Here is a 12,998-nt window from a genome sequence, read left to right as displayed (position 1 = left end):
TACCCCCGCTATTCCCACTTTATACCCACTTAGTGCCCAGCAGTAAAATATTTCTGTTATTTGTGGCCGAGCGCCAAGATATTTATTACTAATCGTAGTAAAATCCTCCTAATGTTAAAGTGATGTACGGTGTGTAAGCTTACACTCCGAGAGCGCGCATGTTACCAGTGTCAATTACATTTACTTGGCAAATAGATTAAAAATAGATCAAGAGGAGACATTAAAGGTAAGAGCAGCATCACAAGCTTTTCACCAAGTTCTTCTCAGTTATAAGGTAAGACGGCCAGAAATCCTTCCCGATTCAAGTGTTTCTTACTGGAATAATATTAGAGCTGGCACTTTACCATTGGCATGACTCAAGTAGAGCGCCCCCTGATGATGGATTTCATTGACGGGTGTATGTAATCCTCTCATTCTGCTGCATGAACGGCTCTAGATTGGGTAGATGTAAAGTGTCATGGTGGATAATATCATCATTTTGTTGTTGTTGAGAGAATAAAGTGTCACTTGCTGCATGGCGTGTTGTATTCATAGAAACCTTAAGGTCGCCTATAACTTATTGTACATTCCGTTCTGTTCTCTATTCAAGTTGTGATATTGTTACATTATACAGTATATAGATATTAGTCATTAGACGTGTAGTTGCCATAAAGCGTTTTGCTGCAAAACATATAGGGAGAGAATTATCAAACATGGTGTAAAGTGAAACTGTTTCAGTTGCCCCTAGCAACCACCTTTCATTTTCCAAAGGGTCTGTGAGGTGGAATCTGATTGGTTGCTAGGGGGAACTGAGCCAGATTCACTTTACACCATGTTTGATAAATCTATACTATAAATCTCCCCCTATGTGTTTTTCATTATTATGTTTTTGCTCTTATAGCCTATTGTAAACAGCTCGCCAATTTATATAACAGATTTGTTGTAAATATTCCTAATTGAAATTGAAGGAAAAGGTTAAATCCGCATAAAATCAGACTAAAATCTGCACGGCCTCATGGCTATTTTCCTAGAGATATGATGCAGTGCATTTAGCGATAAAAGTGTTAAAAAATAAAATAAAATAGGTTAAAAAATAATAACGATGACGGTGATGATACTAATAGTAGTAAGAAAACTAGAAAACTTATAATCCTTATAAAATAAAATTAAAAATAATAACAAAAGTAGTGATTATACCTATCATCATTATAACAAATACAACATGATAATAATATTATTAATAATAATAATGACTTGTCATAGACACATGATACATAATAAAACTGTTCATCAGAAGGGGTCTGGGTGCTGATGTAAACTGTGTTCTATGGCTTTTTTTTAATAGAATGCTTGGAGTGGGGGAACTATATGGATATGCACCGCGCTGTAATGAAGCAGGTGCGCGGCTCTGTTATTACAGCGCGACGCATATCCATATAGTTCCCCGCTCCCAGCATCGTATCAGAGATAGTGCGGGGGTGGGGTACTGTGTTACAGGAATTCCACGTCTGTGTTCCATGTGAAACATGGAACGAGTGAATCCAGCCTAAGGGTGCCTTCACACGTAATGGATCCGCACTGATTGGCCGAGTGGGATGTGGCAGGAACCCCCAAAGCAAGCGTGGAGAAGGCGATGTATAAGCTCTGGCGGTGGGGGGGTTAAAGGGGCGGGCTGCGGACATACTCCCAGCCGGATGTCCATCCTGCTGCGAGTTTGTCTGCCCCTAGAATGTACTGGACAGGGATCCACAGCGGGTCTGTTACATGTGAAGGCACCCTAATAATCTGGATGCATTGTGACCCACTTGTTGCATTACGAGTCCAATAGTCCAATGAGATAGATGGATAGATACATACCTCCCAACTTTTGCAAAGAGCAAAGAGGGACATGTGCGCCGCGGTCCCCATAGCCACGCCCCCATAGCGACCCTCCATAGCCACGCCCCCATAGCGACCCTCCATAGCCACGCCCCCATAGCAACCCTCCATAGCCACTCCCCTACAGTCACCACATGCTGCTGACTGAATAGTGCCCTATATAGTATCCAATCCCCCCAAAAATGCCCTATATAGTATCCAATGCCCCCATATATGCCCCACATAGTAGCCAATGCCCCCATATAGTGCCCCACATAGTAGCCAATCCCCATATAGTACCCCACATAGTAGCCAATCCCCCCATATAGTGCCCCACATAGTAGCCAATCCCCCCATATAGTGCCCACATAGTAGCCAATCACCCCCATATAGTGCCCCACATAGTAGCCAATCCCCCCCATATAGTGCCCCACATAGTAGCCAATCCCCCCATACAGTGCCCCACATAGTAGCCAATCCCCACATAGTGCCCCACATAGTAGCTAATGCCCCCATATAGTGCCCCACATATTATCCAATCCCCCATATAGTGCCCCACATAGTAGCCAATGCCCCCATATAGTGCCCCACATAGTAGCCAATCCCCCATATAGTGCCCACATAGTAGCCAATCCCCCCATATAGTGCCCCACATAGTAGCCAATCCCCATATAGTGCCCCACATAGTAGCCAATCCCTCCATATAGTGCCCCACATAGTAGCCAATCCCCCATAGAGTGCCCCACATAGTAGCCAAACCCCCATAGAGTGCCCACATAGTAGCCAATGCCCCCATATATGCCCCACATAGTAGCCAATCCCCCATATATGCCCCACATAGTAGCCAATACCCCATATATGCCCCACATAGTAGCCAATCCCCCATATAGTGCCCCACATAGTAGCCAATCCCCCATATAGTGCCCCACATAGTAGCCAATGCCCCCATATAGCGCCCCACAGAGTAGCCAATCCCCCCATTAGTGTGGCCCCAGCGGAAAAAAACAGTAACTCACCTGTCCGCCGGTCCCAGCAGCTCCTCTCCCCGCAGAGCGCGCACTCCCGTCATCCTCCGGGGCGGGCAGCGGGGTACAGAGACACTGACTGTGCCGGAAGTGACCTGCAGCCTCTATATGAATTACTTCCGGTACAGTCAGTGTCTCTGTACTCCGCTGCCCGCCCCGGAGGATGACGGGAGTGTGCGCTTTGCCGGGAGAGGAACTGCTGGGACCAGAGGACAGGTGAGTTACTGGTTTATTGTTTTTTTCGCTGGGGCCACATATATTGCGGGACACGGGGGGCCGTTCCGGGACCGCGGGACAGAACCCCGAAAACGGGACTGTCCCGCGAAATCCGGGACGGTTGGGAGGTATGTAGATATAAAGAGAGACAGATGGATAGATAGATAGATAGATAGATAGATAGATAGATAGTAGATAGATAGATAGATAGATAGATAGATAGATAGATAGATAGGAGATAGATAGATAGATAGATAGATAGATAGATAGATAGATAGATAGATAGATAGGAAAATCCACCAAGCTCCAGGCAATGGTGGAAAAAATGGTAGTTTAATGGTAATTTATTACATGAAATGTCAAAAACAAAAGTGGGAATTTTTTTTTGCGTTTTTGACATCTGGTTTATTGGCAGGAATTCCCTTATGAACTTTGAGCCCTGACCTGTTTATTTTGCGCACCAAGGGAAGTGGTAAAAGGTTGCACATTCTTATACATAACAGGTTTGTGTAGATGGATAGGAGATATATAGGAGATAGATAGATAGATAGGAGATCTGAGAAGACACTTGCAGGCCCCCTGAGAAGACACTTGCAGCACCCGGCCGCCGAGCGGGCCTCCCGGGTGCTGCAAATGCGAAGCCGCAGTGTGCTCTGCGGCCCCCGTCCCCGTTCTCTGCGTCCCCTGTGGCTCCCGCCCCCCACGTCTCTGTCCTGCAGTCCCCGCCCCCGTTCTTCCCCTGCAGCCCCTGTCCTGTGTTCCCCTACAGCCCCTCACCTGTGTCCCTCTGAGGCCCCCGCTCCCGTCCTGTGTCCCCCTGCGGCCCCTCACCTGTGTCTCACATAGTGTCCCCAGAAGCAGCCCCCCCATAGTGTCCCCAGCAGTAGCCCCCCCATAGTGTCCGCAGCAGCCCACACACATAGTGTCCCCAGCAGCAGCCCCCCATATAGTGTCCCCAGCAGCCCCCCTCCCCATATAGTGTCCCCAGCAGTAGCCCCCCATATAGTGTCCCCAGCAGCCCCCCTCCCCATATAGTGTCCCCAGCAGTAGCCCCCCCATAGTGTCCCCAGCAGCAGCCCCCCATATAGTGTCCCCAGCAGCCCCCCTCCCCATATATTGTCTCCAGCAGTAGCCCCCCCCATAGTGTCCCGAGCAGCAGCCCCCCATATAGTGTCCCCAGCAACAGCCCCCCGATAGTGTCCCCCCTCAGCTTCCCAGGGCCAATCCCCCCCCACCCCCTCAGTGTGCCAGCCCCCCCCCCAATGTACCAGGGGCCCCTGTGAAGCCTTCCCCCCAACCTCATGACCTGCGGGGCCCCTACCTCAGTGGCGAATAACAACCATCACCATCACTGCCCCCCACAGACCAGAGAGAAGAGGAAGGCGGGCACAGAAGCCACACAGGACCAGAGGACAGAGCAGGAACCAGGACAGGTGAGATTACCCCCAGAGAACTACAACCCCCACTATGTCCTTCTAACTGTTCATAATGGGAGTTGTAGTTTTGCAGCCTGTGGACATTCAAGTTGCTGAACTGCAACCGCCATCATGCCCTATTGACGGTTCATAGTGGGGGTTGAAGTTCTGTAACGAATTAGAGGTTGACATAGTATAGGAGGGGGGAGGCAGTGGCACAGTAGAACTACATTTCCCAGCATGGTGTGTGGTAATATACAGGACTACATTTCCCAGCATGGTGTGTGGTAATATGTAGGACTACATCTCCCAGCATGGTCTGTAGTAATATACAGGACTACATCTCCCAGCATGGTGTGTGGGGTAATATGCAGGACTACATCTCCCAGCATGGTCTGTGGTAATATACAGGACTACATCTCCCAGCATGGTGTGTGTGGTAATATGCAGGACTACATATCCCAGCATGGTGTGTGGTAATATGTAGGACTACATCTCCCAGCATGGTGTGTGGTAATATGTAGGACTACATCTCCCAGCATGGTGTGTGGTAATATACAGGACTACATCTCCCACCATGGTGTACAGGGTAGGCTGTAGAACTACATCTCTCAGCATGTTGTGTGGGGTAATATGCAGGACTTCATCACATAATAGGAGTTGTAGTTCTGCAAAAGATAAGATAATGACAGGGTACACGAGGGGGAGATGGTGGTACAGTATACTAGCGGCTATGTGGGTGACTGTGTACATGTAGGGCTCACAACAATTTGCCGGAGGCAGCATTCCTTCCAGGAGTGTGCTGAGATGGGGGGGCATAAAGTTTTTTGCTATGGGGCCCCATGAATCCTAGTTACGCCGATAGATAGATAGATAGATAGATAGATAGATAGATAGATAGATAGATAGATAGGAAAATCCACCAAGCTCTAGGCAATGGTGGAAAAAAATGGTAGTTTAAGTTATTACATGAAATGTCAAAAACAAAAGTGGAAATTTTTTTGTGTTTTTGAGATCTGGTTTATTGGCAGGAATTCCCTCGTGAACTTTGAGCCCTGACCTGTTTATTTTGAGCACCAAGATAAGTGGTAAAAGGTTGCACATTTTTACACAAAACAGGTTTGTGGAAACAGAGGGGAGATCTGTCGGTGCCAGCAGATAAGACCGTTGATGAATACTCCACAGCTACAGTATGTAAGGATGAATCCACGGTGAAATAAAAAGGTGAATTTATTCCATCAAACTCAATTGACGTGTCGGTCATCTTATATGCTGAAATATCACTTTATTTTAGAGTGCTGTGGATTCATCCTTACATAGATAGATAGATAAGATAGATAGATAGATAGATAGATAGATAGATAGATAGATAGATAGATAGATAGATAGATAGATAGGAGATAGATAGAGAGATAAGATAGATAGATAGATAGATAGATAGATAGATAGATAGATAGATAGATAGGATATAGATAGATAGATAGATAGATAGATAGGAGATAGATAGATAGATAGATAGATAGATAGATAGATAGATAGATGGATAGATAGATAGATAAATAGGAGATAGATAGATAGATAGATAGATAGGAGATAGATAGATAGATAGAGGATAGATAAGATAGATAGATAGATAGATGATAGATAGATAGATAGATAGATAGATAGATAGATAGGAGATAGATAGATAGATAGATAGATAGATAGATAGATAGATAGATAGAGGATAGATAAGATAGATAGATAGATAGATAGATAGATAGATAGATAGATAGAGGATAGATGATATATAGGAGATAGATAGATAGGAGATAGATAGATAGATAGATAGATAGATAGATAGATAGATAGATAGATAGATAGATAGATAGATAGAGGATAGATAGATAGATAAGAGATAGATAGATAGAAGATAGATAGATAGATAGGAGATAGATATGCTGTCCTTAATGTGATGAAGTATCTCTTTAGACCCAGCAGCAATGTCACATGACAGCTGATCCAACACCCGATCACTGGGACCGATAGACGCAGAGTGACAGATGCCACCTCTGTTGTATGCCCATTGTTCATGGAGCTGGGCCCTGAATCGGTGACCCTGCCATTCTTCATATATCAGAGCATTATGTAACACCTTTTCGGCAGCCATATAAACATATACAGTGGCCAGTAAGGGGTTAATGACTCTTTTGACTTTGCCGGTGTTTTGCGGAAGAATCGCAGTGTTATGTTACCGGCCAAAAAGCTTAACAATGTGCCCAGTAGCTGCGGCCCGATGGCTTATAATACCCCAGTGACTGATTTATGCTGGAATACATATCAGAAAAGATGCTGACATGGCACCGCAGAGTCCAGGCTAATCCCCAACTCATCGCTGCCCTTGTTTTGCCAGGATATGGAAAGGTCAGAATTTGGAGATTTTCTTTTACATTATCTTACATATTAAAGGCTTGTTGGCCGTTGTCAGGGGCATTTACAAGGCTTAAAGGGGTTATTTGAAAAAGTTAGTTTTTTTTTTTTTTTTAAATCCAGTAACCGCACCACCCTTGTCCATGGGTCATGTCTGGGATTGCAGTTCAGCTCTTGGCTTATTAAGTCTTTACAAATTGTCTCAGGCTTATTGACCCAAATCCTAAATTTGTACCCTGTAAATGTTGCATTATCTTATGATATATGCTAATATGGCATTGGGACCAGAACAGAAATTTTTTCTTGTATATAACTTTCAAGCTCCAATTCAATATATAACATAATCCCCACCTACCATGTACTTTCTTATATGGCCTTTGGGCCAGGTCAAGCACTAGGGCTCACGAGCATTTATTATCTCTACATATTGGGAAATTTAGAGAAGAATAAATTGGTATTACAGCATGCTGCTCTGTGATGAATGATGCCACAGGCAGAGGAGCAGACAGGGAATAAATGCAGCAGGTGCTGGAAATTTACAGACTGCACAATCTGCTATGTATCATACAACTCTAGGCTAATATGCTTAGTAATGCCCCTATTCTATTATTCTGCATGCAATTTCACATAGTTAAAGGAATACTATGACTTCAGGTGAAAATAAAATTTAAGGATAGTAAAATTTGGGAGAAAATATAGCATTGCTTACCAATCTGCTCCACTTCTGAAACCACCATTTTTGTAGGTATGCAATCCTCTCCCCTACCATGTCATCTTACCACTTCCTCTACCATGTCAGTTCACTACTTCCTAGTTGATCAGTTGCTCAGTGCTACAAATCCCAGAATACATTGCTTTCCCTCAGTTCTCCATCACAGCCCTCCCACTCCTGCCACTCCTCTCCAGCAGCACCCCCTGCAGACTATTTCAGTACACAGCAGACTATTGCTTTGTAGGTAGAAAATTTGCAGCACCTGCTGTATTCATTCCCTGACTGCTCATTCATCACAAGGCAGCAAGTTATATAACTTGATGTAAAAATTTTATTTAATAAAGATCAGAATACCCTGGTTTGGCAGATTCTCTACAGTGTATGGCAGCATCCGACTCTTCATCAATAGATCTGTCAGTGGATAGAAGGGTTAGGATGGTATTACACGGGCCGATACCTGTAAACGCTCAGCGATTTGCTAGGTCGGCGCTCATTTACTGGGCCTATTACACGGCCCGATAATCGTTTAACAAGGGCTCATGTCCTTGCAGCTCTTGCTTGAACTATATACTTTACCTATCCACACTCCAGGGCTGCTCCTGCGGTCCGCTTCTCCCCGTGTCCCACACACTCTAGCTTGGCCGCTTAGCCGCAGCGGCCTGTGATTGGCTGAGTGGCCTGTCAGCTGACAGGCCACTCTGAAGCTAGACCGCACGGGACTCGGAGAAGACCACAGGAGCAGCCCTGGAGCGTGGATAGATAAAGTATATTGTCAGTCGCCGGTCGGCGCCCGACAATTATAGGATCCAACCTATATCAGCGATCAGCCGATGACAACAATCATCGGCTGATCGTTGTATTTATTACACGGAGCGATAATCGGACGAATCGGGCTGATTCAGCCGATTATCGTTCCGTGTAATAGTACCCTTAGGCCTTATTCCCACGTTCCGTGTTTTACGCTGAACACGGCTGTGGAAAGCCTGTACAGGAGTCTAACCCCCAGGGGCGGATTAACTTTACCATAGGCCCCGGGCTGTTCACCAAGCCTGGGCCCCCCCACCCCATTGTAACTATGGCAGCACTAGCCTGGCGTTCATAGTACAGGATAGATAATGTCATGATGTCCTGATTTGTGCAAAATTGCCATAAAAACACAGTGATTTTTTGCAAATCATGGCGGAAATGTTGCCAGGAGGCAGTACACCACTGAAAGTATAAGTCTTTTTGGGTGGTCATGGGCCCCCCAGGAGCTCAGGGCCCCGGGCTACCACCCGAAACGCCCCTATTATAATCCACTACTGCTAACCCCCCCCCACACACACACACACAGCATCATCTCTAATATGATGCTGGGAGCAGGGGAATTGTACAGATATGCGCCGTGCTGTGCCGTGTGGATGCGCTGCAGCGCGGACCTCTCCCAGCTCGTTCTCCTGACCGGTAGAGGTCTGAAGACTCAGGCCTGGACCAATCAAAATTTTCGACATGTCTCTATGACAAGACTCAAATCTGAAATTCATAATTTTATGCTACATTTGTGAATTGTCAGATTTTCCTCTATGCTTAAAAAAAACTTTGGTCCCAGTGGTTGTCAAGCTGAAGGATTTCCCGCAAGCTAATATAGAAATCTTCCAGTTAGCAGGTGTTACTTTCCACCTGTTCCTCAGCATGGAGGGGGATGACTGTACATGGGGCTTTAATGACTATTCAGTCTGTTACAGATAGATCAGTGATAGAACCTGTTGCCCCTTGCACGCATCCATTTTTGGCTCCATAGTGCACTAATTGTGACCAAGTTCAAGCAGTTCAACTTTAGTTTTTCTTAAATATAGTGGCACAGCAAGCTTAAAGGGGAACTCAGACAAAAATGTTTGCTGCTGTATTTCCTGCAGGAAGTGGTGTATTCTTTCCATTCTGACACAGTGCTCTCTACCGCCACCTCTGTCCATGTCAGGAACTGTCCAGAGCAGGAGAGGTTTTCTATGGGGATTTGCTCCTGCCCTGGACAGTTCCTGACATGGACATAGGTGGCAGCAGAGAGCACTGTGTCAGACTGGAAAGAATACACCACTTCCTGCAGGACATACAGCCGCTAATAAGTACCGGAAGACTGGAGATTTTTAAGTAGAAGTACATTACAAATCTGTATAATTTTCTGACACCAGTTGATTTGAAACAAATAAATAAATAAATAAATAATCAAGCGTTAGAAAATCATGGTCACTTTCTTCCAGAGACAACACTACTCTTGTTTCCAGGTCCCACCAAAACTGGAGTCAAGAATGTTGCTGTCTTTGGAATAAGTGGCCATGTTTTTCTAAGTCTGGATAACCCATTTAATGCTTACAGTCCTCAGATAAAGGACTGAATTTCAATGGCTACAATATGGACAAGGTGGTTGTGTCACTTAATGCTACACAAGAACATACCAACAATTGACTGCACCATTTACTTAGTAGAGTCCTGTTACCTCTGTTAGAGTTTCACCCCCTTGATCAAGGGTGTCTCTCACACTGGGGGACTTGACATATCCATGGGTAGCATGGACAGCCTATTGATGTCAATAGGCACCTGGCATGGGGAAAAAAATATGTGTAGATACTTGCCCTTGAGCTTCCATGAGTTATTACTCGAGATGAATGCGACCTGAGCATGCTGGAGTCCAATAGTTTGGCATTTGAATACCGGTGGCTGACAAAGATGGATGCAGCCCTAGGGCGTCCAGGAAAACATGGATACAACCATAGGCCTGCATCCAACTTTGTCAGCCAGTGGTAGTCTAATGCCGAACAATTAGACTCCAGCATGCTCAGGTGCTGCTCATCTCTAGTGACTTTCATCCCCAGAGTCTGGCCTATTATCAGCATACCCCTAGGCCTACAACACAGAACAGAATTAACCCATTTTACTTTTATTCTAGGTAAACTTGCAAAGTGTGAAGACCTGAACCTAAAGAACTTAGTATTCCGATTTGATAAGGTTATCCTGTACTCTATCTGTTACGGTATCGTAAAAGGGCGTCCATCTTCTTCTTTTCACAGATTCTTTCCAAAACCCATGGAGGAGCATCCTTACCTGATCAGACCATATGTTCATAATACGAAAAAACATTGACTTTCTGTTGGATGTCTTCATGACAGGAAGCGGACTAGCCATTGGCCAGACCTCGGATGACACCACATCTGATTTAGTAGGAGACGACCTATATGAATCTACTATGGGTGCCAATGAAAGTTTATTCATCCTGGAGGAAGATGATTTAGTTTCGGAACATTCCAGATTAGAGTTAGAAAAATCTGATATTTTAATCATCAATGAACCAACCAATGGGGACTCGGAAGTACAGGTAGATGTGAATCCACCAGAGAGGGTGAGGTGCCACACGGGTAGCATTGATCATCTCTACTGCATATGGCATGGTTCTAAATATTGTTGCAAAACCCCCGAGCCAAAGTTGGATGACCATCAGACTATAGGGGAGGACTTTTTTGATGATTGTCTCAACTATTTGGAATGCTCTGATGTCATGACGGATTATGAAAGTGGAATGTGGCAGCATGTTCTTCTAGGCAATGAGCCTGTCCTTCTACTGGAAACTGACCAGGATGATGAGACAAAAGTAAGCCAGGATTGCCTAAACGAGTGGGATAGACTGCCGAGTGGTGTGACTTATGCGAACCAAGGATCAGATGACACTTTATCTATGGATGTCTTCACCAGCCTCTGTGTCAGTCACTCAGAGCCACCAAGACTAGATGTAAAAGGAGACTTCCCGGGAGACAACCTAAAAGCCTTGCAACCAGAGATGGTGATCACAGGTGGCCACCGAGAGGACAATCCTTCTAGTCTGAAAAGGAAAGGAAGATGTAAACTTCCATTATCTGCTATCCAGGATAAAGGAGCTGGGATTGATGTGGACAACATGGAAAATAGTCTCAAAGGAGATGTATCGGCATGTCTCAAACCCAGAACTAGCAACCCGTACATGGAACTGTATCTTGTTAACGTATTAGACAATTCAGTCAAAGGTCTCATCACCATGACGGAAGAGTCCGCAGAGGATCCTCTCATAGAGGACGTCCACAAAAATGGAGAGTTGGATGTAGAAGGTCCAGAAACTTCAGAACCTGTTGAAGAATGGGGACATACATCTATGGAGGACATACATTCTGAAGATGACTATGCTCAAGATGAAGACCTAAGTGAAGGAGAGACATCAAGTGACCCAGAAGAAAGTCCTCTCCTTGTTATAGAAGATATGGCTGCAGAAGATCCACCGCACAGTGGAGAGGACCATACTCAGGTAAATACTCTATATCATATAACTCTATGCAAGAATACAGACTAGTGATTTGCTACACACTCAGCACTGCTACATCTGTATTTGTTTGTGTTAATGTGTCTGCAGCTCCACACTCTAGGAATTCCCATGATACCATTTAGACAGTAAAGTGAGTGGCAGCTACTGCTGTTCGGGGATTTGATAAAGGGCTGGGGATAAACATTGAGCATTCCTAATTATAGCAGACAACTTATAATAGTGGATAAACCGGGGGGCCGTACAGCTGCCGGGCCAGGAAATGTGATCTATGCAAGGACTCATTTTATGGGGCATATACATATATGACCCAAATAGTATGGAATGAGGTTTAGGATATAGTATTGGGTGTGTTTTATAGGCAGCTGGCTGATACAGAGCACTCGTCATGTATATAGAAGTATGTATATCCAGTCCATATATATATATATACTGTCTCTATACAATCTGCACACCGTCTACAAACAGTGCATACGTTTAGCGGACGTAATTTCAGTGCAATATGACGGATATCTAAAATAATAGACGTCAAACCTCCAAAAAAAGACGTTAAGTAGTCGTGAACAATGAATACTCATACAACATATAGTGTACGCATAGTCCACATACAATTCATACAGTTTGTACACAGTGTGCACGGTCCACATAGAGTGTATACAATCCATATAGTGCACACAATCCACATACAATACATACACAGTCCATATACAATGTATACAACTGCATACAGTTCACACATACATAGTTGCCAACATTTGAAAAAAAAATTTCCAGGGACACTTTGGCTTTCACAGCGAGGGGTGTGGCTTCTTGTGGGTGTTGTTTGTGGGGGGTGTAGTCTATTGTGGGTGTGGTTATCAGGCGTGTGGTTTTTTTCAAATTTTCTCTATATTATTCTCATTATAAGGATAGCCAGTATCAGGCTCCAATATATTACAGACCCCAGTATCAGGCCCCCAGCTTATTATAGACCCCAGTATCAGACTCCAAGCAGACCCCAATATCAGGCTCTCAGCTTATTACAGACCTCATTATAAGGCCCCCAGTATATTACACACCCCAGT

At 44.8% G+C, this 12,998-nt stretch overlaps 1 protein-coding gene across 1 annotated transcript in view; it reads left to right on the top strand.

Annotated features, from left to right (window-relative positions):
* Positions 1-261: 261 nt before the first annotated feature.
* Positions 262-12,998, top strand: part of ALPK2 (alpha kinase 2) — a 72,662-nt gene continuing 59,925 nt past the window's right edge. The window contains exons 1-2 of the mRNA XM_069963186.1: positions 262-274; positions 10,537-11,919. Coding sequence (XP_069819287.1) covers positions 10,705-11,919 — 1,215 coding nt within the window. The 5' untranslated portion in view covers positions 262-274; positions 10,537-10,704. The remainder of the gene's footprint in view (positions 275-10,536; positions 11,920-12,998) is intronic.

This window comes from Dendropsophus ebraccatus, chromosome 3, assembly GCF_027789765.1.
Source record: "Dendropsophus ebraccatus isolate aDenEbr1 chromosome 3, aDenEbr1.pat, whole genome shotgun sequence".
Lineage (NCBI taxonomy): Eukaryota > Metazoa > Chordata > Amphibia > Anura > Hylidae > Dendropsophus > Dendropsophus ebraccatus.
Note: the sequence above shows the minus strand (reverse complement) of the source record. Positions and strands in the feature narration are given on the sequence as shown.